At 45.8% G+C, this 23,982-nt stretch overlaps 3 protein-coding genes and 1 long non-coding RNA gene across 4 annotated transcripts; 2 read left to right on the top strand and 2 right to left on the bottom strand.

Annotated features, from left to right (window-relative positions):
* The first annotated feature begins 372 nt into the window (after nt 1–372).
* On the top strand, nt 373–7,419 carry rasl10b (RAS like family 10 member B). Its single transcript, XM_084698496.1, has 4 exons — nt 373–498; nt 1,848–2,267; nt 3,324–3,448; nt 6,142–7,419. The coding sequence occupies exons 2-4, from the start codon at nt 1,962–1,964 to the stop codon at nt 6,410–6,412; spliced, it is 702 nt and encodes a 233-aa protein (XP_084554622.1). The 5' UTR covers nt 373–498; nt 1,848–1,961; the 3' UTR covers nt 6,413–7,419.
* Nucleotides 7,420–8,513: 1,094 nt separating this feature from the next.
* Nucleotides 8,514–18,937, bottom strand: gas2l2 (growth arrest specific 2 like 2). The gene is made up of 6 exons (XM_084698661.1): nt 18,132–18,937; nt 17,521–17,756; nt 16,633–16,740; nt 16,150–16,246; nt 14,545–14,950; nt 8,514–11,605 (listed from the first exon to the last, which is right to left on the bottom strand). The coding sequence occupies exons 1-6, from the start codon at nt 18,487–18,489 to the stop codon at nt 9,748–9,750; spliced, it is 3,063 nt and encodes a 1,020-aa protein (XP_084554787.1). The 5' UTR covers nt 18,490–18,937; the 3' UTR covers nt 8,514–9,747.
* LOC146288316 (uncharacterized) lies at nt 12,529–13,431 on the top strand. The gene is made up of 2 exons (XR_014755217.1): nt 12,529–12,966; nt 13,077–13,431. It is a non-coding gene; the product is annotated as an uncharacterized LOC146288316 (long non-coding RNA).
* Nucleotides 18,938–19,171: 234 nt separating the features above from the next.
* Nucleotides 19,172–23,530, bottom strand: mdh2 (malate dehydrogenase 2, NAD (mitochondrial)). The gene is made up of 9 exons (XM_084698542.1): nt 23,355–23,530; nt 21,972–22,140; nt 21,721–21,804; nt 21,419–21,528; nt 21,164–21,289; nt 20,587–20,664; nt 20,132–20,231; nt 19,904–20,055; nt 19,172–19,734 (listed from the first exon to the last, which is right to left on the bottom strand). The coding sequence occupies exons 1-9, from the start codon at nt 23,415–23,417 to the stop codon at nt 19,603–19,605; spliced, it is 1,014 nt and encodes a 337-aa protein (XP_084554668.1). The 5' UTR covers nt 23,418–23,530; the 3' UTR covers nt 19,172–19,602.
* Between the last annotated feature and the right edge of the window lie 452 nt (nt 23,531–23,982).

Consider the following 23,982-nt stretch of genomic DNA (forward strand, 5'->3'; position numbering starts at 1 on the left):
GTTGATTTTTTTCAATTGGAAAACCCTGTTGAGACACCATATCAAAAGTAAGCGACCAGGGTGCACAATCGTAACGGACACCCTTACATTTGGTATGGCAGTCATCATTAATGACAGATAATAGATAATAGGATGGTGAACATTAGGCTTCACTAAACCTTATTCAAAATTATAATCGGACGACAGCAGTTTGATTTACGTGGGCATATCGATTCCACCCCCCCCCCCCCATCCCCCCCATCCCCAAACACACACACAATATTTGGACTGCGTGTACCGCTAGCCAATAGGGGGGGGAGATATGGCGACGGGGTGTGGAGGGTGGGGGTTGCGAGGAGGTTGTAATCTTACGACTCTGCACTCAAAGCACCTGAGCCACTTAGATATTCGTGGGAAGTCAACGAATAAGGTTCTACACAGAACAGCATCACGGCAGGTAAAGATCTCGCAGCAGACTGCACCTCTCTCCATCCTTAGAGCACCTTACTTGCGCGCACGGTAAGCATGTATTGGAATCCTACAGCAGTTCCGCAAGATATAAGATGTAGTCATGTATGGAGTTTGTACACACAGTATGTCGTTATTCTGTCGGTAATATGTTGAAATATTTTTTCAACTTGTACACATTAATTAAGGTAATGCATGCTTTTAATATCAACTTGTGTAAGTGGGGTGGGTAAATGAAGATAAAATCGAGTTTATGCCACGAGGTGTTTGCAAGTAGAATGCGCACAGTTGTACCAGTAGGCTAGGTTATTTATTGTTCTAGGTTTATCTTAAACGATAGTAGATACAATTTCACATTAGAAACATGTAGACTTAATATGGTACATCAGTGCAGTTTGTGTACTTTCCGAGCTATAGCCTACCATGAGCGGGTAAAGATTGTGACGCTGCTCCACTTTCAGGACCTGACCTCAATGCTGCATTTACCCGTACTAGTAGGTTGTTTTTAAACTTTGCCCATAGGCTATATTATTTCTAGGTTGGTAGCCTACGTTCATGAGAAAATGTATGAAATTATACATCTCATAGTGAAAACTGTCAAGGGCCACCAAGGATAGCCTACGACGAGAGATTTGACCCCTGAATCTGCTGTACCAAATATTTGCAAGTGTATGAATCGAGTTCGATAAATGGGTGTTGAAAAGTAGTCAAAAAATTAGAATCGTTTGAAATTACGATTTTATGATTTCGTTACCTGGTATTCATCTTGTGATGCTTAAGGATTCAGTCTTATTGTATTTGACCAAGTGCAGTAATAAGTGTGACGCCCTAATTAAGCATAGGTTCTTAGTAATGAGGTCAGTAAATGCAGGTAAGGCCTGCTGGTGCTCTGCTACCCAGGGCTGTATTTAGCTGTGCAGGTTTTTTATTCCAAAGTCTTGTACCGATAAATAAAGTAGATGTACAAAATGCCCTATGCCCTATACATGTACAAAATTCCCTTTCAAAATATGAAAGGGCATTTTGGAATGAATGTGACTGTCTTTATTTCACTTGTTTGGTATTTCTCCATATCATGATGTCCTTGCTCTATTCTTATTGTTGGTTGCTTAGCAGCCTCCTGCCATTGTTTCCTTTTTCTGAATTAATAGGCTTTTGGTGGTTTCCATGTGTTTTACACCAACTGAACTAACAAGCATTCTCTCTCCTGCTGTCTTTTTGTCTGTATTCTCCGCAATCTCTTGTCACCCTTTTCTCAACCCCTCCCCCCACATACACACACACACACACACACATCCTTGTCTCTTGTCCCATTCCCCTTCACACTCTTTTTTCTTCTCCCTCCCTGAATCTGCTCCTTCTGCTCGTGCTTCACCCACCTCCACCCCCTTCCTCCTCAGTGCTCAGGGGGGGTGCGGGTGGCCTATGTATGAGCCAACGCCGAGCCCACCTGCACACCCGCCTCTGCGCCCGCGTGTGGACTATGCGGTGCCCTCGTGGTTCTTCCACCCTGAATGCACTGGCCCGTGGTTTGCGAGAACAGGGAGGGCGGCGGGTCGGCCGCCGGCGGCCGCGGGGCTCGCGGAGGAGGCTCCCGGATGCCCCCTCCCTTCCGGATTGCCGTGCTCGGGGCGCAGGGCGTGGGCAAGACGGCCATCGTGCAGCGCTTCCTCCACGATGACTACAGCGACAGGCCCCCGCCGGGGCCGAGCCGCACGCGCCAGGTCCACCTGGCCGCCGCCGTCCTCAACGGTCACGTGCACGACCTGCAGATCACGGACTACCCGGCCATCGCCAGCTTTCCTGGCAGCAGCTTGCAGGTGCGCTTGCCCATCTGTTCCACCGAGACGGGGGACGGAGGAGATGATTAGGTTGTGCGGCTGGTCGACACACCTGCAGGTTGAGGACACTCGGGAGACTTCTAGAAAAAAGGGGCGTGACAGGAAATGGAGCTGTTAAGATCTTCGTAGAATCGATTGAAAGAAGTAGCCGCTAGAAGTGCCAGGTTCTCTCTGTTAATCACTGCGAGAATTAGAGGGACCTCGTTTGTAGACAATAGGGGTCATTTGTTTTCTGGCCAGCCATTTGGCCTGAAAACGTGAACTGGGTGTATTCATGTCCCACAGTATATTCTGCCCCTCTACATAATCCTTTCATCTGGCCCCTCAAAAGTTATCTCTCTCTTGACCCAAATGCACAAACCTGACCATGACGCTCAAATTAGAGCCTGCTGAATCAGCTCTGTCATTGGTGAGTAGAGGACGAGTAGCTCTGTGTCATTTCCAGGCACGTCACATGAAAGGAACAGCACTCTTTTATGTCTGCCGGTCCAAGGGTCTGGCTCATGTCAGGTTGAATAATGCGTCATACAACATGACACTTGAAAACAGATGTCAGAAATGCACACAGGATTTTTGCTCAATCAACATGAGTTTGCTAATATATCTTTACATGAAGGTGTTAAACTGCACTTTCAGTCAATGATCAATATTTATATTTTCCCATAAGATTTTGGTTCAATGCCTGAAGGTTTACCAGATCAGCTGTTAATGTTCTCCTTTCCTAACAATTACACAGTACATATTATGTTAGTGTTAACACTTAAAATATGTGTTTTCATTTTTACACGAGTGTTACTTTATTCTGGTGGAGTAGCCGCAAGCACTAACAAATAAAATATATCTGTCACTGTGAGAAACCAGTCAGCAGGAGAAATAGGTTAAGTAAAATTACATTTGGGTCAATTTCATCAACCGTGGATCAACCAGGACTAATATTGTTTGCTGATAGGGATAATGGCCTCGAGCAGATATGCGTTTCAGTAAGCAGTCTTACTGATGATGTCATTTCCCCTGTCTTTCTCCCCCTCGCCTCAGGAATGGACAGACACTTGCTGCCGCGGCATCCGCAGTGCTCACGTCTACATCCTGGTCTATGACATCTGCTGCTTTGACAGCTTTGAATACGTCAAGACCATGCGTCAGCAGATCCTGGAGACCAGGTGAGGGAGGACGACTGCACCTGCATGACAAACGGGGGGGAGGGGGCGGGGGAGGGGGCGGGGGAGGGGGCGGGGGAGGGGGAGGGGTAGGGGGCGCTCAGTCGTAATTACAGTTACTGCCTGGGCCGCGCTCCGCAATCAGGAAAATCAGTGGTGGAAAACGCAAGGAGCTTTTTTTTGTTTAACACCCACTGAAATCAGACGTAGGTCACGAGGCCACTTGAGGTCAAGGGTTCTTGTCATCAAGACAGCTTCCCCTGAGAATCCCTACTTCACTGCTGTTTGTTTATGCCATGTCTCGGCTCTGTGCCTCATGGAGCTGAGGAGGTACGACAGCTCGACCACAAAGGATCCTCGGTGGATCTGAAAAAGTCATGGAGGATGTCTCGATCTGGCCAAGGAGCCAGGATATGTCGAATTTCAAGTGCTTCTCCGACTGTACTGGAGAACACAGTAAATGAGGAGGGAATCCCAAATATGTTCTCCTTTGTGTTTTGAGAATTGCAGGAGGCCAAGCGTAGAATTCTAATAATGAATGTGTTAACTTTACTTTTTGTACTTTTAGATGTGAAGTCGAAATGCCTTGCTCAAGGGCAAATTGGTTGACAGTGTCAGTCCCTCTTTCGTTTTTTCCTTTGTTTGATATTGCGCATGAAGATGCACTGGGACCTTGATTACAAGACGTAATGTTAGGGGCTTACTTAAACTGCCTCCTCCTTCACAAGTCACACACAGACGAGGCATTTTGAAGTGTTTAATTTGTTCCTCAAACCTGATGATTACCCAGGATGAAACTGACAGCTTGTGTTCTCAATGTCCCATGGGACTGTGGTGGAGGCACTGGGGAAAGGTGCCACTTCATTTGATTTGGTTTTCATCGTTTGCGCATTCAAGACTCCAACCCATCCAAAGACAGTATCTTGTCTTTGACTCGTCTGTGTCATTTGCATACCCCTTCATGATCCCAACTCGGCAAATATGCTTCAGTGAACATAATACGGTGCGCGCTCATCCAGCCGCGCAAGCTCGAGATTTCCCAAACTCCTTGTGGGCGCCAATGTCAATGATTCCTCCTCCCCTTTTAATCCATCAAACGTGCTCCCAGGTGTGTCTCCGTCTCGTCTCCGTCTCGTCTGCGTGTCCCCTGCTGCGCCTCCGTGGCGACGGGACGTCAGCGCCGACGTCAACGCCGATCCGGAGGTGACAGCGGGGATGGCGGGGGGTTACTGGCGGAGGTCACCTGTCGCCGGTTGTGATGGATGGGGAGGTGTAGCCGTCCCACTGAGCCCGTTTGTCTGCCGCCAGGATGTGTGGCGGGGTAGACCGTCAGTCATCACCTGAGCTGACAGGAACGCTACGCTGGCCAAGGCCACTCGGAGGCTAATCGGTGTCAGAGCCCGCCTCTGCCGATCGTCGACAGGGGCGGACTTGGTTATTACGCAGTCCGGCCTGTGCCGCTGTGTTCGATTTATGTGCGCCTTCAGAATCGGCTCGTTAAATGAATGTTCAACACAATACGAAGTCCCTCAGTCAATATCTGCCCTCCAATACGTGTCTCCTTCTCCGTCACTGTGCCCTAATTAAGAGAGTCTTACTTCTGCGGTTGGTTTTAAGGATTTGACAGCTGAGGAAAAGTTTTTTACCTCCTCAGGGAGGGAACTGTCACAAGCTCTGGTCTTCAGTTTGAGGGGGATAAGGCAGGAGACAAGGGCTGAGTGCAGATGCCCGGGGAGAGAGAGAGAGGAGAGTGACTGCCCTAGTCTTACTCACAGCTCTGTCACGCGGGGTCCAGGTACACAAGAAAGGTGAGGCCACAGTAAATAAACAGTTTGTCACCAAAGCTGTTGACAAAGTCAAGTTCTGTGGACAAAAGGAACCTGACAGACCAGGGAGAAGGAGAAGGGAGGACAGTCCGGAAAACTTCAGCGCAACAGCTGCACTGAACAAGCATACGCTTTTCATTGACCTTGGACTCACAGCAGAAGAACAACCTTCAGACAATTAAAGAGAGACAGACCCCCCCCCCCATACACACACAGCCCCCCCTCCCCAGAGCCACAGAATACCTTTGTGTGACAAGAAGGGATCTGTGCAATTTAAAAGCCTCGTTTTGAGGTGGCCTTTATTTCCCACGCTAGGGTTTTCATTTCAATTTAGCAAGGGGAAGAAAGCTTGTGCTGACATGAATATGTTAAAAGTTTCTGGATTTTGCCTCATGAATAGGTCAAACAGTCTGAAAAGTAAGCTTCTGTATAATGTCCTTTTCCCCACTTCTGAATAAAATGTGTTCAACATGGTAGATAGGGATTGGGATTTGTCACTGTAACTGAAAGGCCTTCAGGATAATTTCCCCAGAGTTCTCCAACTAAAGGCTGGTGGTTATGTATGAGACGTATTTACTTTTGTGTAGTTTTCTGTGTTTGTGTGTGTGTGTGTGTGTGTGTGTGTGTGTGTGTGAAATATAAGTGCATGTAGAGGTAGAGTTCAAGAAAATATGTACAAAGAATAAATACCAATGTCGCTGGTTTCTCGACAAACACTTCTCAAGACTTCATTTGTGCAAGTGCTTGGCCTTGCAGCTTGTGAAATCATTTAACAAACACTGCCCACAAGAAATAGGACTTGTTCTGCCATACTGAATGAAATGAAACGCATCATGCCTCACTTGACTGAACTAACTGTGCCCCTCTCAGGATGGTGGGGATGTCGGACACTCCCATCCTCATTGTGGGCAACAAGAGGGACCTGCAGCGGGGGCGGGTCATCCCCCGCCACAACGTCTCCGACCTGGTGAGGAAGAGCTGGAAGTGCGGCTACGTGGAGTGCTCCGCCAAGTTCAACTGGCACATGTTGCTGCTCTTCGGCGAGGCGCTGCGCAGCGTGGGCTGCGCGCGCTGCAAACACGTCCACGCCACCATCCGCTTCCAGCGAGCGCTGCGGAGGGAGCGCTGCTGCCTCATGTGACGGACGGCTTTGCCGAGAGAGGGTAGCCTCGGGAGGGGCAGTGGCCGACCAGGACCGCTGAGTTGTGATCGACGAGGAAAAACCTGCAGGATCCGCTGTGTACCTACTACAACTGCCCTCAAGTTTTGCTGCTGAATTCATCCTCGATCAAGGATGGGGAAATCATTTATCTTTGTAAACGTTACCACCTTTGATCTTCTCCTTAACTTAGAGGCAGCTACTTCAACCAAAAATACCGGCTGTCTGATTATTTATAATCAAATGCACTCAAGGAATCTTCTAGCATCTGGTAGTGGCTCCAGACAGACAGCTGTTTGTGTTGTGGAAGTAACTTAGAGGTAATTCATGACATTGCAAATGCCCTAGGCCCCCTACAGAGTGAGACTGTGGCTGGCATCTGCAGGAAAGAGAGCAGACTAACCTAACCCATGCTGTCCTGGTCTCACTAATTAAATTGCATTTTTGAATAAGCACCTATAGTCCAAGGTTGTTGAGTATGGTGTGGTCAGTGCTCTTTAAATATTAAAAATATGAACTGGAGTCATTTGCCTTCTGTAAATCTTGTTGTCCTGTAAATCAGCCCTATATTGTATGCTTTGCTTTGAATGCAAATGATACCAATGTGTGGGTAATCGTGGCCATTAAAAGGGAGGGCAACAGACTTCGGTTCACCTCTATTTCATTTTAGGATTAGTTTGGATTGGTTGTAAATGTGCATACTATGTGTAGGGTACACAAGGTTTTGCTTGTCTGTGTATGCCACTGGTAGGCCCATGCAGGGGCATAGTTTTTTTCTTTTTTCAAATTAAAAAACGACATTTCAAAAAGCAATAGGCCCACCGGCTTGAATTCAATTATACTTAAATTGCATAGAGGACACATATAACAGCACAAGTATAGAAAAAAACGGACTCAATAACTGATTACAATTGCCAACTGATTTGGACTTGATTGGACTTGAATTAAATGGCCAGTTGCAGGCTTTGGAAGATTTTACTGCTATTGGTGACGACACTGTGTAAAGAACAGCACAGCCACTGAAAATTACTGTTAAGTTTCTGTTCAAATAAAACTATTTTTTGGTGCTACCAGTCTCTGTCGTTTAGCACCGACAATGAACTGTCCAATGACCATCTCTTGGTCAGACGCGTGATGACGTCACTGTAAGATAGCCACTCCTCCCTCCTCAGTGAGTCTGGTTACATTCTCTATTAGGAAGTATAGAATACCTCACAACCTCACTCCCTCCTCTTCTGTCTGAACCAAAGTGTCTTGGCCCATTAGGATTTCTTCCCGCGAAATACCTCATCGTTATACAGTGCATTTCACCTTTGCCTCCAAACACGCTGTAAATGACCTCCCATTCAAATTCCGTATTCACTCAAGGCTCTTGGGTCATGTCTATTTGTTGGAGGAGAAAGGGCTTGCACAAAACCAGAAATTGTAAAAAAAGGCTTGAAAGAAGCTTATGTAACACATCTGGATCTGACTTGTGACGTGGGTCAGTGTGATCGCCTGTCACACTGACATTTGTGAAGCAGCCTGTATTCACACTCAGGCACATCACCATAGCAGACACCAAATAACATTGGTAGCTGTGAAAAGGCAAATATCTTAATCCCTGAATTGATATCAGTCAAAGTGAAGCAAATCGCTAGTTGAAACATTGTTTCTGAACAGCACATATGTCTACGGTATGTTCCCAATCATTTTATGAGATTGGGCTCAATTTGCATATGACATTTTTAAGCATATGGTTTTAAGCAGCTGGTTGAAGTGTACGATTTTGCAGGGAATAGTCCAACTGTGCTTGGTAAACTAAAAAAGGTTATTCAAATGTGACTTGGTCCCGACATAGTCTCTGTTCCTTGTTTACCTTGTGTTTTCTTGTGCGTAAGTGCACACGTCTTTGCAATGTCACATAGCCACACAGCCGGCGGAGGTAATTGGAGATCTCCTTGTCTAGTTTGAAGCTGTGTGCAGTGTGACGTGAGAGCCAGTCGGAGGAACAAGCGCAGCTGCTGTAGTGTGACGGGCTGCAGCTCTGATACAGGCTATTTATAGCTCCAGACTTGACACCCTCCCAGCATTATGCCCAGGGGTTATTTATAAGACTGGAATCTGCCACTGCAAACTCAATAAACACAAGGTGACTGATACACTGGCAAAGTATTACAATGGGTTCTTGGCAAAGCCTGGATAAGACACACTGTAGGTCAGTAGAAGATATTTTAATGTACGACATATTGACAGAAAACAAACCCCTTTGTCATGTATAGAAAATATGAACTGCAATAATCTTTTATTCCACAGAGGCATGTAGAAATGTATCAAAAGAATATGAGGCAAAGACAAATACGAAATGGTATTTCTTTTGCAACGGAATCATTTCGTTCGTGAGAGGAATACAAAAGATGTTTGTGCTGACTTGTAGCGGTGGCAGAATTGAACAAAGGGTGAAAAGTAATCGTATGTGCGTGTTAGTGTATGTACACCAAAAAACAGTGGAGTGCAGCTCAATACTTGAGCTCTAGGTGTCTCGGAGGCCACCTGCTTATCTTCTGTGCTGTGATAGGACACTTCCTCCAGTGAGGCCAACGGGTTGCGGTGAGAAGTCCGGCTGTGTCCGATAATAAGGTCTGAAGGTTTCCATTCTCCCTGGTCTCCTGATGCCTGCTGCTCTCTCCCCCGCGCATGTGTGTGTGTGTGTGTGTGTGTTACTGTTTGTGAGTGTCCTCTCCTCTCAGCGTGGTGTACCATTCAGAAAAGTGCATTTGGAGATGAGCCGAGACCTGCTGTGTGAAAATCAGAAACCTGACCTCCAAACAAATGGATCTGACTCACACTTCAAGTGTCATTAATTACACAGCAGAACGACTTTTTTTTCTTCCAGGAAATGCACATTGTTTAGTAGTTCAGCACAGTTTGGGGTGCTGTCGCGGGGAGGGCAATGGAATGGCTCTGCATGACGTCAGCTACCTGGTAGGTGTGAGAGCACCTTTCTACCTCAATGCATGAAAGCTGGACGTGGATTTTTGAGTTGCTCTTTCCATCATCCTGCCTCTCATGAAGTCAATGTAATATACATCTGAGGGCACAGGGTAAACAGGCTCCAAATAGGCCATTAAAATGCTCATCTTTCACAGTGGAGCGCTTGTTCATTTAAGGACACGTAAATGAGAGTGCTAAAGCCACCGAGATTTGACAGTTCATCGGTCTCTCTATGTCACCACACATCCATCCTTCATTTGCTCATTTTCTCTCATCACTGCCTGGGCTGATGTCAAAATGATTAGTCAGTTGGGGCATTCTAGTGATGCCCATTCTGTGAGCTGCTAAACCCAAGACTCATGTTCCGGTTCCTCTGCTGTTTCCTGGCTGGGAGTTTGCCTCTGTTTTAGCCTTATTGGATCATCGTTGCCATCAGGCTGTCTGTGGCTATGAAGCCTTCCATAGCTTTCCAAAGAACTCTGTTGGTTTGCCTGGATGTTTGAGTTGAGTGAACGAGGTTGTCTCTGTGGGTTTGGCATGTCTCTCGTAGCTCCTCCAGGGTCCTCCGTGGTTTGACTGACCCTGTAGGAGACGGGGGTGGGGATCCTGGAGGGCTTCTTCCCGGGTCTGTGGTCATGTCTGGGTCGGAGTCTTGGGCGGAGCTTCAGTTTGTAGATGGAAGGCACTCTCTCTGGTTTCTTTAAGGTCCTTCTTCGTCTGAGAGAGCCAGGTCGGTGCTTTTTCAGGTTCTCTGGCTCTTTTGAGTCGGGTCGAGGATTAACCGAGGCTGATTTGGTGGTTGTGCCGCAACGGCTAACGCTAACTCTGTTGCTCGTGTGAGGGGAGCTTTTACATTCAATGGGTGGCTCTTTAGATTCAACACTTGATCCAAATGAGGACCAGGAACTGGTCACTTTGAGGGTTAGACCTGTGTCCACCTCTGCACTACTGGACGCAAGTTTGCTGCCTCCAGAACAGACCGCGTCCGCCCGGCTCTCCACGCGCGCCTTCACTGGCCGCTCCCGTCCTTGGGAGAGTTCAGCAACGACTGCATCATAGCTAACCCCACTTGGACGGTCGAGACTTGCAGCATCTGCGCTGGGATCTCGTTTCCGGTTTTCTGGGGCAGTTTGATGTGAGTCGTTGTGGTTGCGGTCCCCCTGGGCACTGCTGCGGCTGTCGTCGTCCGAGCCGACGCTGAGCTGCCGGAGGTTGGCCAGGATCTCGTCTTCCAGACTCTGGTACAGACTGGCTTCCTCAGCTGGGCTGATGGGGGGAGGAGGAATGAAGAGGTAGCGTTTGTCTGTGTCTCCCTCTCTACAGCCTTGGCTACTGACCTTGTGTGAGTCAAGCTCATCTAGACTCCCTCCAAGTTCACAGTTAATAGAAGAGGTCTTCTCGGTCACAGGGTAGCCAGATGCATTTGGTCTGGACAGGGGCTGCCTTTTCCTAGGATCCGTATCGCCGTTTGAAGCGCTGTGAGAAGTAATGGTTGAGTTCATTTCAGGGGTAGCTGTCTTGTTTTGAACCCCGCTAGGGGTTCCACCAATGGGACTAAAGGACCTAACTGGGGCCTCCCCGAACGAGTAATCTCTGTTCTTATTGGCAGGGCAGAAGGTGCGAATTAGAGTTGGCCTTTTTTGTGGAGGATTATCATTGTCGGGCTCCTGGATAGTGATGGTGGGTTGCCTTGTGCAGTCAGGAGTATATCTAGCTGGACTGTAACCTCTTATAGGGGTAGCAGGTCTGGGTGTACAAGGCCCTCCTTGCCTCAGGATTGAAGAAAGGCTGGAATTATCGGTGTGGTTGGAGCTCTGTCTGAGCTTGGAGGCAAACTGGGATTTGGTCCAGGTTTGGGTGAGCCTACTTTCCAGCATAGACTGGGACTGTGGTTGGAAGGAAGGTTGGCCAGGGGTTCTGTGGAAGACCAAGGGGGTTTTAGATCGCTGGGGCTGGGGTTGGGGCTGGGGTTGAGGCTGGGGTGTGGAGGAGCGATGGGGTTGGGGCTGGGGCTGGTGCTGGGGTTGGGGCTGAGGTTGGGGCTGGGGTGTGGAGGAGCGCTGGACGGGGCGAGGGAGGCTGCTGGTCAGGCGTGGGGCTGGGGAGGTACGGTTGGCTTCACGGCCTGTCCTGGTGGTGGAGTTGAATGCCGAGTCATATTTTTCTGCTTGGAGGTGCTGAAGTGAGGCACTTTGTCTCAGTCTGAAAAAGAAGGACCGAGATTACACACACATCTATCATGTTTGGGCTTACCTCTGCTTATCAGGACTGTCAGAGGTGACCTTCACACCCTCATAATAGCTCATTTGTTACATTCTTGCAAGTGGGCAGATATCCAGACACTGCTCTAAAGTTGGCGTTCAGAAGCTAGTACATGACCTATCATTTTCACAAAATGAAAATAAATTAGGATTTGAATTGAAACAATTGCAGCCATACAGATGTTGTCTAAGAACAGATATACTTCAACTCTTCCCCATCTAAATTCAAAACGTCTGCTGTCAGAGTACAGTACATAGTAGTTCCACTGATTTCCCTGAAAGCTTGTCAACTAGGGGTCAGATGGCTGAGCGGTTAGGGAGTCGGGCTATTAATCAGAGGGTTGTTGGTTAAATTCATGGCCTTGCCAAATGACGTTGTGTCCTTGGGTAAGGCACTTCATCCTACTTGCCTCTGGGAGAATGTCCCTGTACTTACTGTAAGTCACTCTGGATAAGAGTGTCTGCTAAATAACTAAATGTAAATGTAAACTAAAGGTTCAAAACCATCTTCAGAAATATCTGTGTATTCTCTCTCCCAGAGCCAGTGACTATGAAGTTGTGTAGAGATCCTGCACCAAGGAGGTATTAATCCATGTTCTGGTTACCCTCCATTCAGTTTTCCTGCAAGACGTAAAAATTGTGTTTACCAGGAAAAAACTCCCTTGAAACTGAAGAGTTTGTTGACAAGGTCATTTTCCAGCTGGAACACCTAGTTGTTCCAGTACTTCATCAAGTGAGAGCTTAATGTTATCTGCAAGCTTTCCAGTCCGGTGCACTATAACACTTAACCAATAGCTATTATGTCATTCAAGTACGTACTTCTTATTCAGGTCTGGCAAACAATCAAAAACTCAGCATTAACCAAGACTAACACTATACAGGCAATCAGCAACGTTTTCCTCATAGAGTCCTTTAATACGTGAATACAACCTCATGGAATGTTGGATGAAATAGCAGTGACAAGGTCAAATTCAGACACAACCCTGCTTCGAGTGGATTCCGTAATCTCAGATTTTGCAGAAATACAGGTTGATAACCTCTGCCGTCGAAAGATGGGAGAATCTGGGGGAAATATGATATATATGAAATATGACGAGATAGGACAGTGATTTAAGCAAACAGCCGTTTTTCACCTTGAGCCAATGTTCCCTTAGGAGAGAGAAGAATAGCCATCTGTACCGAGGGGAGACCAAGAGAACTCCAAGATTCCCCATTTCCCCACGTCAGAGCTCTGCCATTGGACAATGAAAACGACGAATGGAAACACGTCAAGTTTCCCCCAGCTGCAGTCAGGGAAATCAGGTACAAACTAGTCAGCTGCACCATAGTTTTGAGACACCTTTTGACTTTGTTTGTGCCCCAGGTGTTAAATGAGAAGGAAAGAAGAAACTGTTTGCTTCTCACTTCCACAGAGAGCTTTCAGAGGATGTCCAGTGAGGCATTCCACCCCACAGACACTCACCTACTTTTCGCTCGAAATGTATTTCCGTTTTACCTCTCAAAGTTTGGGATTTGCAGAGAAACCAATACTAGCCGGGCCGCTACGTCAGAACCTAGTCTGCAGAAGTGGAGTGAAGGGACTTGATTCAGGAATAAGAGGCATGGATAATCCTTAAGACTCTCTCAGCTGTTACATCCTCCACACAAGATACAAGGGCACCGGAGCTGCAGTTTGTGAACAGCCTAATGACATACCAGTCTTAAAGGATTATGCTTGGGCTTGCATATGGCATATTTGTCTAAATTAAATGACAACCCAAAGCACAATTATGGCTTCCTTTTTTTTGTCCTTGCCTTGATTCAGCGAGAACAAGCTGTCCACAGATAGCCCAGTTTGGGAGATTAAGTGCTAAAATATGCAATACCACACTCATCTCTCAGATAATTACACCTCTAGCAGCCATTTGTGCTAAAGTGGTCCACAATAACACATTGTGGCACGGCACAAAGGTGATTCATTTTGGTAATCTAACCTGTTATGAAGGACATTAACAGGGAAATGACCAAACACAAATTAACTAAATGCAATTGGGAATTGCAATATAATTATTATTATTTGAGGCTGTTTTTACAGCATAGATAAACGTGGTCTCAACACATTCATTATTAAATCATTCATCATTAAAAGTTTCTCGTTTGTAGGAGAAATGTTTTTAATCAGAGAGATGCTTTCTCTAGGAATATGTAAATGCAAATGCACATTTTGGAGAGCTTTGTTTCTAGCCCTGCATTGCAGCTTTTGTCCTACTTGCATATCCTGTAGGTCATTACTCTGAATCAAATACATGTCAAAGGGTTCTATTTAAAGTTTACGTCCACACATTTCCTAATCAGCATGAGTAATGGCCATCACAATAGTACTCTATGTTAATAAACATCCCTTGACTAGTTGAAGTCTATACCTGTGAATTTGCACTCAGTCCCTGGATCTGCACCAGTAGTATTTGATGGTGTTTCAACACCTGTTAAATAACCTGTTAAGGTCAGATAAGTGTCTGAAGGCTGTGTCTTGGCCTGGTATTTATGGTCAGTAGAAGCACCACAGTGATGCAGCACAAGTACATTAGTCACTATGAGTAAGATGGTGGAGTGATAATGTGGTTGGATATGTATATTAATCAGTGAGGTTCTGAGGACTGGGAACCGTGCTGTGCTTTTAATGAGTATGTTAGGATCAAACTGTGTTGAAGGTCAGTGTGGCATTTACTGACATTAGCTGATTGATTATCCACTCCGGTACTGAAAGCTCCCGTGATGGTCTCTTGAAGAATTGGACTTTACGACATGACAATGATCCCGACCAGTGTCTCTCATCTACCCCCATGCCATCTCCACACATTTCAGCTCATGGTAAAACATGATCTCCCAGGTCTCCCATACCTGCTCGGAGAAGGAGCCTCTAGTTCTCTGAAGGTTCTAAGCCCTGTGCCTGGAGTTTTCCCCGCGTCCCTGGGGCCTGGGTCTGGAGAGAGGGAGGACCTGGGGAGACGGGAGCGGGAGGCTCTGACGACAGGGTCCGGGGTCCTAGACCTCGGGTCTGGGGTGCGAGACCTCGGATGTGGGCTTCGAGAGCGGAGGTCTGGCGACAGACTGGCGGGCCTCAGACCCTTTTTGATGGAGGAGGGTGCCGAGGGGGTCCAGAGGACAGGCTGGAGCGGGATCTGAGCATGTCGGCTCAGGAGCAGAGTGGAAGGCTGCTGGGTCCCCCCAGTGCCGTCTGGGCGTGGTGTCAACCTGCCTTTGATCTCGTGGACCGGAGTTGCCGGGCGCTGGGCCAGCTTGTGGGCTGAGGATGAATGGGGAAAGGAAGGAGAGGAATGGAAAATGAGGGAGGAGGGAAAACAAGGTCGACGTCTGTCACCTGTGCAGCAGGGAGGCTGGTAAACACAGCCGTCTCTGGCTGAGGTGAAAATGAAGCAGAGACGTCACTGAACAAGACTGAGCTTTAATGAGCACCGGCTTGCATGTTAATAGGGTAGTTAGGCAATGCTGCACACTTTGATAGCACAATGTTAGTTTTAGGAATCAAAGCATTTTCACGCATGTGGTATATCAAATCTGCAAATCAAATAAGTGAGTATATTTGTTGGTTTGGAATTGGACAGGAACAATTAACATGACAGCAGTGTGTATGTTATTTTCAGGTCTCCAATGCTGGGCGGGTGCCAGATTAGACATGAAATGAACACTTTTTCTTTCTATATCATCTATTAGTTAATGCATTATGCTAATTGCAAGTAAATTAAATGAGCAGATAAAAAGGATGTCCATTATTCACGGTAGGTTACGCAATGAGTCACTGTCAATTCAACACATGCCTCTCCATTCAAAACCAAATTCAATATTTTATGTCACAGTAATAAAACTACTACCTAAATAGGCTTACAACCATTGGGCATTCATTCCTTATGCCTAACCCTCGTCTCATCAAAAAATGTACTTTTTAATCTTTTCTCTGTGAGGACAAGGCCATGATAATTCAACGGTAAATGACTCTTGCATTACAAAAGCGCAGCTCAGTGGTGTAAAATGATAGTAGCTCTGATGTCACAGTGTGACTCAGCATCATCACACTTGGTGCTTGGTCGCTGCACAGCCCCAAATGAGACGCTTCTTCCTTCAATGACAAGTGTGTGTGTTTAAGGCAATGGCTGCCATCTAGTGACTTTCACTGAACGTTTCCCACAAGCTGTTTAATGATTCGGAATTCTGCTACTGGAAATTTTACTCTTAGGCTAACGATACTATAACTATAAATCGTTGCCTTGAAACAATATGATGTTCACATTGCGCTGAATAAGACTCACTTTGATGAAGTAAAACAATTGCACCTCAGAGCTTTATAAGAGCTGTATTGTAACACATTGGCGTATTACAAATGAGATGGAGAAGTTCTCTCCAGAGCTGTGAGGATAGTGGCAAGCATACTGATGAGGTGTGCCGGTGTGTGGGTGAGTGGGAGCGAGGTGAAGGTAGAGTACTCACAGAGAGAGGTGCAGCGGCAGGGGTCATGCTTGTCTAGATAATGCTCCAGGGTGTCCCAACCACCTCCCACTCTCACCATCACATGATTACGCAGGATCTGAACCGGCACGGAGACACATGCATAAACACTGATGCATGTGCACACACACACACACGTTACACTTGCTGCATACGATGACTAGAAAATACGTTGAGGATTAATAAGAAGATGAGTATTTGTCGTATGCAAGTGTGCTATTCAGATATAGTGATTCACAAAATAATTCAACCCCATTGTCTGGTCAGAGTGTGTAAGCATGACAAAGATCTCTCATAATAATTCTATTGAAAGGCATTTTGTTTGTGCAGCAGTGTAGACATGGGTCGGTGAAGAATTGATGGAGAGTTGAGAAGTGACAGGCACAGAATGAGCTCAGCTGGATGGTAACAGGGATTGATGAGAAAATGAAGAAGAAGGGGAAGGGGATTACTCTGTCGACATACCCGCACAAATATAAGAGTACTGGAGTCACCGACTCTATATTTGCCCTCTGACACTTTGATCATGGGAAACTGAGTGGGACAGGTGCATCGGCTTATCAAGTGCTGCACCTGAGGAAATGGAGACACGCACACAGACACAACCAACACAGTATTTACGTTCCTCTAATATAATTATTCCTCCACAAATGTAGGATTTGTACTACTTTATGGAACAGACATGTCATTGCTGTTTGTGCTTTGTATGGTATGTGTGTCTTATTTTGCAATGTTTTTTTTTTTGTTATCTTCTTTCCTGGTCCTGCAATGTACTTAGGAGTGTGATTATGTTTTACACTTATGACTACATTATTTTCCATTAAACCAAAAGCAAAAAATAACCACTTGGGTGCACATTCTTCTTTTAGAGACAGGACCGTTAACTCGCTTCTCAATGGATGTTTGTAACTGCTTGTGTGAATACAATATATCAGGAAGTGTCTGCCGTAAATCACTGGGGCGCACCACAAATCTCTGACATCTCAACAGCCAAGCCTTGAGTGTGGTTCTACAGTAATTTTGACCGTGTCCATGCCCTATCACTCACTCACTGCTCTGCTCTATAGCAACCTGAACAAACCAATCTCTCCCCACAACACAAGTGTATACATTGAGTTCAGTGAAATTGGGCCATAAACCTTGTTAGCTACATTGCAGTCAGTGATAGATTCATTATTCATTAGTCACTGTAAATAAACTGCCCTTGAAACCAGTATAGACTGTCCTCCTTGTAGGTGAGGGATAATGATAAGTGGTTCTAATGGAGTCCTCATCACTGGTTAACTCCTTCAGATGTTAGTACACAGTGATGACAGTATTGCTCCCTAATTGGGTCCTTTGGTATAGTCTCACCATCTCATCCAGATTCTGGGTGTTGGAGGCACGGCGCTGGGGTTTAGCCGGTGGCGGGGTCACCTCCGGCTCCAGGTCCTCTTGGATTTCATCCTCTATCTCCTGCTCCAGCTGGATGAGCACTGGGGCAGCCATGCCGAAACGAGAGGCTCGCCGGGCCACCTCCAGAAGACACAGCACGACATTTTTCTCGTTCTTTCTCAGCACCAGGTCGTCCGTTTCAAACATGAGCACATCTAGAGAGAGTTATGGCATAGAACACAAGCGGTGCAGGTGAATTGGTTTTAGGAGGTTTGTGTCTTTTTTAATTCATGCAAAGTTGAGTCTCAGGCTTCAGTGTGAATCGCAATCATATTATTTTTCGGTAAATTTGGGTGTAATTTTGCTTAAAGACGATGGGTGTGCGAATTTAAACAAGTGAGCCTTTGATGACAGCAAGCTGAAACCGAGGACTCGCTTTTTCTCAATGGGCCAAGAGCTCTCCCTAGTGGCTCAATTAACCTACATGTTACAGCAAACACCTGTAAGCGCAGCACATCCACAAGCAATAACAACTTGGCGTAGAGGACTAAATAATATTCATGAGGTATATCATTATGATTCACCCATACCTTTGATATCCATCTGCTGTCGGCACCAGTTTATGAAATTTGAGATGTTGTCCCGAGCTAGAAAGGTTGCTCGTTGGGCTGAATTTACAAAAGTGACACCGTTTTTTGGCAACTGGATCTGGCGCACAATTCCGAAATTCTGAATGAACTCTTCCGCGACTCTTGTGACATTATTGGCGTGGAAACAGAGGACGGAGCCAGTCTCTAGTATTTCCAAAATGTTGCTCACGTCGATTTCAATGTCATACAAGTCTTTCAGCCATTCTGCCAAATCCTCCTTCATAGCATAAAGGTACTCTTCGCTGGACTTGAAAGGCTTAATGCTTTGATGTGTGGCTTGCTGAATCCCGGTGGACATTGTGCAGAGAATTGTAGCTAGGATACGTGTTGACTGGTGTGTACAGAATTACAAATGAACTTCGCTTTCAGTCATTTAAAGGTAGGCTAAGGTCATATTTCGTTATTGAATTTAAGTTTAAAAGTCATCTGTCAAACTGTCCTGCCCACATTTACTTTTGTGCAAACAAATAAATCCATAAGTTTGGCCTGATTGCTTGTTTCGTGGTGCGTCGTTGCGGTGACATCCCGCACCAACCAGCCTCCCCGCAGCAGTGCCAGCTGTGATTTTAATGAAATCCAATTTTGCGAAAATACACGTCCAATAACTTGAATATACTCGTTCAAAACCATCAATTTGTTGATATTTACGACTGCTAAACTCCTCTTGAAAATCGGCTGCAGATCGCACTTAAGTTTATTAGTAGTAGTCTAGCAAAGCTATAGTATGTTTTGTAGTGCTGCGCTTCTCCTTGGTTACAAGGTAGCGCGCTCATTCCAAACATTCTTCTTAACCATTTCATGACTGAGTCTGTAAAAAGCACGTTTAAGTATTTTGTTTCTGAGATAGCTCATTCCCCGAGATCATTACTATAGTTGTCCAAATGTATAACCTCAATGCACTGCACGTTTTGAAGACATTAAATATTTTAAAATATGTCTATTGACCCCCTGTCCCTCCCATTATATAAAACACAAAGTGCTCTGGTTTAAGATGCCTTTATACATTTGAAGGAAGCAACGCAAATCCTCCTGGACTGCTGAACAAGGACAAAACACTAGTGCACACAATTCATTGCAGTGGCATGGAGGAGCCTACAATGACATTCCAAGGGCTTTAGAGGAATAACTAAGTGAACGTCTACGTAACATCTACAAGAACAAAAGCAGGGATAGGCAAGGATTCCTAGATATAGTTGTCTGCCAAGTTGATGTCAATATATCTCAGATGTACATGGATCCAGTGCACAATGGTGAAGGAAACTGTTTATTGATGAATTTTGTTGCGCTTCTGATCAGTAACAAACATCTATCATTTTGTCAGACATGATGAAACTTGGACTCTGGAGAGACTGTCATTTGAAGTGACAGGACAATATAAATAACCATGGACACGGAGGCTGTCACACCCAGCTCACTTCATGTTGGCGACAAAGTCCTCTCCCTTCTTGATGGAGCCCTTGAGCTCTCCGATAGCATCGGCCACCAGCTTCTCCTCAAAGGCTGTCAGCTTACCCAGCCCAAGGTTCTTCTCAATCCCATGTTTCTAGAACAAGACAAAAACACATTCCTTTTAATATATATATATTTTTTGTGTCTCTCTAACCGGGACAGTGATGCACCGTAATAATCAAAATCGCAAAACAACTTCTCTCCTTGGTTCATCATCTCCTTTAACTGCCTTAAACAAAAAGCGTTGCCGGTACAGGACTTACCCCAAGGAGTAGAGGTGTGGAGAAGTACTTGCATTCGGTCTCTTCAGATCTCACGTATGCGCACTCGACGACCCCTTCCTTGCCGTTCATGGCATCCAGAACAGAGAAGGTGAACCTGGCACCAGCGTAGGCCATGGAGAGAGTGGCAGAGCCTGGGACACACGGATCACTCATTTTACAGCTAATCCTCGACGGCTGGCTGTGACTGGTTCATATTGCGGTCCTCACCTGCTCCAGCTTTGGCCTTGACCACCTCAGTACCAGCCTCCTGGATCCTGCCGGTGAGGGCGGCCAGCTGGTCAGCTGGGAACTCCACTTTGGGTGAACACTAGAGACATAGTTCTTTCCCGGTGAATATTTGAAATACTTGAAGACATTTGCTGGTTGTTTTGCTTTTCCAAAGAATTTTTGAAAGACATGACAGATTCCTTTTTCCTAACAACAAATCCTGTTATCAAGGCCCCATAGAAAATACACAGGCACTGATTCATTCCCTCATTTACATGTTGAAACCACTAGATGGCGACAAAAGCTATAGATAAAATATAGGGATGGTCCCAAGCACATTAAGTTTATGCATTGGGTCTTCTTGTAAACAACTATGAAAAGACCTGTCATATAAAAGAAAAAGGGAGAACATAAATCCCATTCAAGTGAGATTTCAAAGTAAGTGTTAGTCTTACCTGTGAAATGAGAGGAATGATAGTCTTGCCTGCGTGACCTCCAATCACTGGGACATTAACACGCGCTGGGTCAAGGCCCTGCAACGAGAAACAACTGTCAGCTATCTTGTCTTCATATTTCACAGATACATGGACTCGGGTAGATACAAGAATACAATATATATTCCCTTAAATTAACCACTTCAATTCCACTGGGTTCATTTGCAACATCCAACATCAGTGTAATCTCACCAAAACTTTAGCTATGAGCGAGTATCTTTTCCACAGTCACTACGCGCGCACGTAAAAAGTGGCAGCAAGTGTTACATAACTGGTAACATCTGTTAGAAATGTCTTCAGCGGAGAGAGCCGTCTCCTGCCTCCATTAGGCGTGCCTCTTTTTGCCTTGTCATGCCGTCTATATCTATGCATCTGTCAATCATCTCCAGGATAAATAAAAACAAGCTTTGACCAGGGTGGAACCTGCCTGTCTGTGCATGACCTTCACTCTGGATGTGCCAATAAAGCAGTTAGCAATGCTAATGACCCTCGCCTATTTTCCCTCCCTTTCACAAAACAGATTGTAAACATGACTCACTTTCAGATCTGCGACGAAAGCATTCGCTCTGACGATGTCCAGTGTTGTGACTCCAAACACTCTGTTGGGGTTGTAGACACCATATTTCTTCATGACCTCCGATGTAATGGGAATAGTAGAGTTGACCTTTCAATTGGGGGTGGAAAAAAAGATCCAAGACGTTAGCCGTTGACGACATAGTTATCGTTACCATGAGCGTTAAGCCTCCTAAGCAGTGGAATGAGGTGCGCATGGGTAGACGGAGGAGCCGCTCACGGGGTTGGCGATGATGCAGATCATGGCCTCCGGGCAGTTGCGAGCACAGGCGTCAGCCAGCGTGGCCACGATGGTCGCGTTGGTGTTGAACAGATCGTCACGGGTCATGCCTGGTTGAAAAAACAAGCAGCACTAAGACCGTGCACCTCTTGGGGTTTCAGACTAGCTCCAAACTAATAAGGGAGTTGGGAGAAAGTCTCGAAAACCCCATTTACCAGTCATTTCATTTAGAACTGAAATTCAAGTCGATTATGAATACATCATGAAATCAGGTGGTTTGCCCATCTGAAGCAGGACCTTACCAGGCTTCCTGGGGACTCCAGCAGGGATGACGACCACCTGACAGCCCTGCAGTGCAGCATCCAGCTGGTCAGCACCCATGTAACCTAGCAAAGGAATCACATCTTTTCAAGGGAGGCATTGGAACCAATGGCACACTCATTTTAAGCAATCACCGCTCTAGTAGAATCTCACCCGACACCTCAGAGCTTCACACATTTGAACCCATTTAGCCAATTATGCATGCTATGCTAGGCTAACGCCACTGTCTTACCAGTGACCCGGGCCCTGGTCTCGATGTGGCCGAGGTCGGCAGCCACTCCGGGGGTGTGTGCGATGTCAAAGAGGGAGAGTTCACCGACCAGAGGACTGTTCTTTAGCAGGAGGGAGAGGGGTTGGCCGATGCCCCCGGATGCGCCCAGCACGGCCACCTTGGCATTGTTCTGGGGGAAGAGGAGACGTTTGTTTGTTGTCATTCATTGTCATTCATTTATCAAGTGAATACTTTCCCAGGGGCACATGTATCTAATTATATACATTTTGAACGTGTGCAATAGGGCAGCAGAACCAGCACCGTTTTATCCAACAATTCTATTCACGTTTGAACACCATGATTCCTGTTCCTTTGCTTTAAGAAGGGGTGAAACAAAACCTGCACCTGCGAATGCTCCGCTCATGTTAAGGTCAAAGGTCGAGATCATATTTTTGGATCAAACCTCCTGACCGTTCTTAGTTGGTCACAAGTCCCTAAGGAGACTTAGATAAATTACCATTCAGAGGATTTCAAAGTGTTAATCTTATTAGACTGTATGTAAACCAGTGAAGAGTAAACTTGCAAAAACAGTCGTTGAAGGTAAACAGCCCAAACTGCTAAGTTAGTATGTTGCTGTCCACAAATGTCCACATGATTTGTTGCCAGTAACTACCACAGCCAACAAGTAATTAAAAACCCGTGTTGGGTTGCACACAGGTGACTAGCTAGTGATAATCCTAATCTTAAATAGGCCGTAGTATGAGAGAGCAAGCCATTACAAGCGTCCAAGTAGGATACAAGTAGAAACCGGATGAACAAGCATTGATACTTCTCATGTCATGCCATTCTTTGGCAAGTTCGTTGATTTGGAACAACCTTGTTCAAGCGTGGCGTGTTAATGAAACATAACCTAGACTCCAAGACAGTCTTTGCAAGAGTATAGTTTACAACCCTTTACCGCAGGAGACGTGCAACAATGAGCTAACATGAACCAATTTAACGATCAGCTAACGTAAGAAAGTCTATGTTGCATTGGAGCTCAAGTTGACCTTTCTGGACATGACTGCTCGAGAATCGTAGCGTGAACCTGAAAGCTAGTAGTAGTCGACTCAGATGGCTAACGTTAGGTAGCACAGTTGTACAGTAATGGTAGCATATCAAGGGGGGTTTCAGTCGTACAAGCTACCTAACATTATGCCCAGACATGTAGCTAGCTCGAAGGTTAACTATCCAAATCAACATGACGCACAACTAGCCTACTTCGCTAGGTGTATTGCCACAGCCATACAAGTCTACCATCCATCAACTCAAGCCAAACTACATAGTGCAAACTAGCTAGCTAGGCTAATGTTAGTCATTTCACTCAGAGGTGACACTGTCACTGAGAGATTAAATAATATTTACCTGTGTTGAAGTGGACAAGCTTCGAGCTATACAAACTGTAGGTCTTGCTACGCGAGAAAACATGTTGAAACGTTACTGCTTGGCTTGATTGTAACAAAAAATGATATATAGTGGCCCTCTGTACACAGTGACTCAAACGTCCTCTAGCTCAGTTCCCGGTCGAGAGAAACAGCGTACAATTCAACCTATGTTAAGTATGGTGGGCAGGCTACCGCTTCAGTTAGATCTCGCTGATTGGTGAAGCTAGGAAAATCTCTGTTTTGGATTGGAGAAATATAATGTCAACTACACATTTAAAGTAACACACTTCATTGGTCCCTGGCCTTTTCCTCTTACTGACTGTGAGTTGATTTGATATTTCTATTGGGTGACACTTACTATCAATATATTAATAAGCAGTATACTGTAATTCAATTCATTTGTAGCCTAGCCTGATGTCAGTTTCACTAGGTATCTTAAATAGATAGATGTACCGTCGGAAGTGGTGTGCAAAAATGATTCAATGCATTATTCTCTGTTGATTGATTCAGTTTATTGCACATGATGCCATGTACAACAGTGGACACAAAACCTAAATTGAAGTTTGTCAGACGCTTTTCTGAATGATCCACACACACACCACTAGAGA

This window comes from Hypomesus nipponensis, chromosome 5, assembly GCF_054491055.1.
Source record: "Hypomesus nipponensis isolate SF chromosome 5, ASM5449105v1, whole genome shotgun sequence".
Taxonomy (NCBI): domain Eukaryota; kingdom Metazoa; phylum Chordata; class Actinopteri; order Osmeriformes; family Osmeridae; genus Hypomesus; species Hypomesus nipponensis.

What these genes read in the sequence shown, in the direction of transcription:
- rasl10b (XM_084698496.1), top strand. Translation starts at nt 1,962, where the DNA reads ATGCACTGGCCCGTGGTTTGCGAGAACAGGGAGGGCGGCGGGTCGGCC. An exon ending in TTCCTGGCAGCAGCTTGCAG is followed by an intron (nt 2,268 to 3,323) that starts GTGCGCTTGCCC and finishes CCCTCGCCTCAG; the next exon opens with GAATGGACAGACACTTGCTG. An exon ending in CAGCAGATCCTGGAGACCAG is followed by an intron (nt 3,449 to 6,141) that starts GTGAGGGAGGAC and finishes TGCCCCTCTCAG; the next exon opens with GATGGTGGGGATGTCGGACA.
- gas2l2 (XM_084698661.1), bottom strand. Translation starts at nt 18,489, where the DNA reads ATGTCCACCGGGATTCAGCAAGCCACACATCAAAGCATTAAGCCTTTC. An exon ending in CCCAGAATCTGGATGAGATG is followed by an intron (nt 16,741 to 17,520) that starts GTGAGACTATAC and finishes CCATTTCCTCAG; the next exon opens with GTGCAGCACTTGATAAGCCG. An exon ending in GAGGCTCCTTCTCCGAGCAG is followed by an intron (nt 11,606 to 14,544) that starts GTATGGGAGACC and finishes CTTCTTTTTCAG; the next exon opens with ACTGAGACAAAGTGCCTCAC.
- mdh2 (XM_084698542.1), bottom strand. Translation starts at nt 23,417, where the DNA reads ATGTTTTCTCGCGTAGCAAGACCTACAGTTTGTATAGCTCGAAGCTTG. An exon ending in GACCAGGGCCCGGGTCACTG is followed by an intron (nt 21,805 to 21,971) that starts GTAAGACAGTGG and finishes TTCCTTTGCTAG; the next exon opens with GTTACATGGGTGCTGACCAG. An exon ending in CTTTCGTCGCAGATCTGAAA is followed by an intron (nt 20,665 to 21,163) that starts GTGAGTCATGTT and finishes TTCTCGTTGCAG; the next exon opens with GGCCTTGACCCAGCGCGTGT.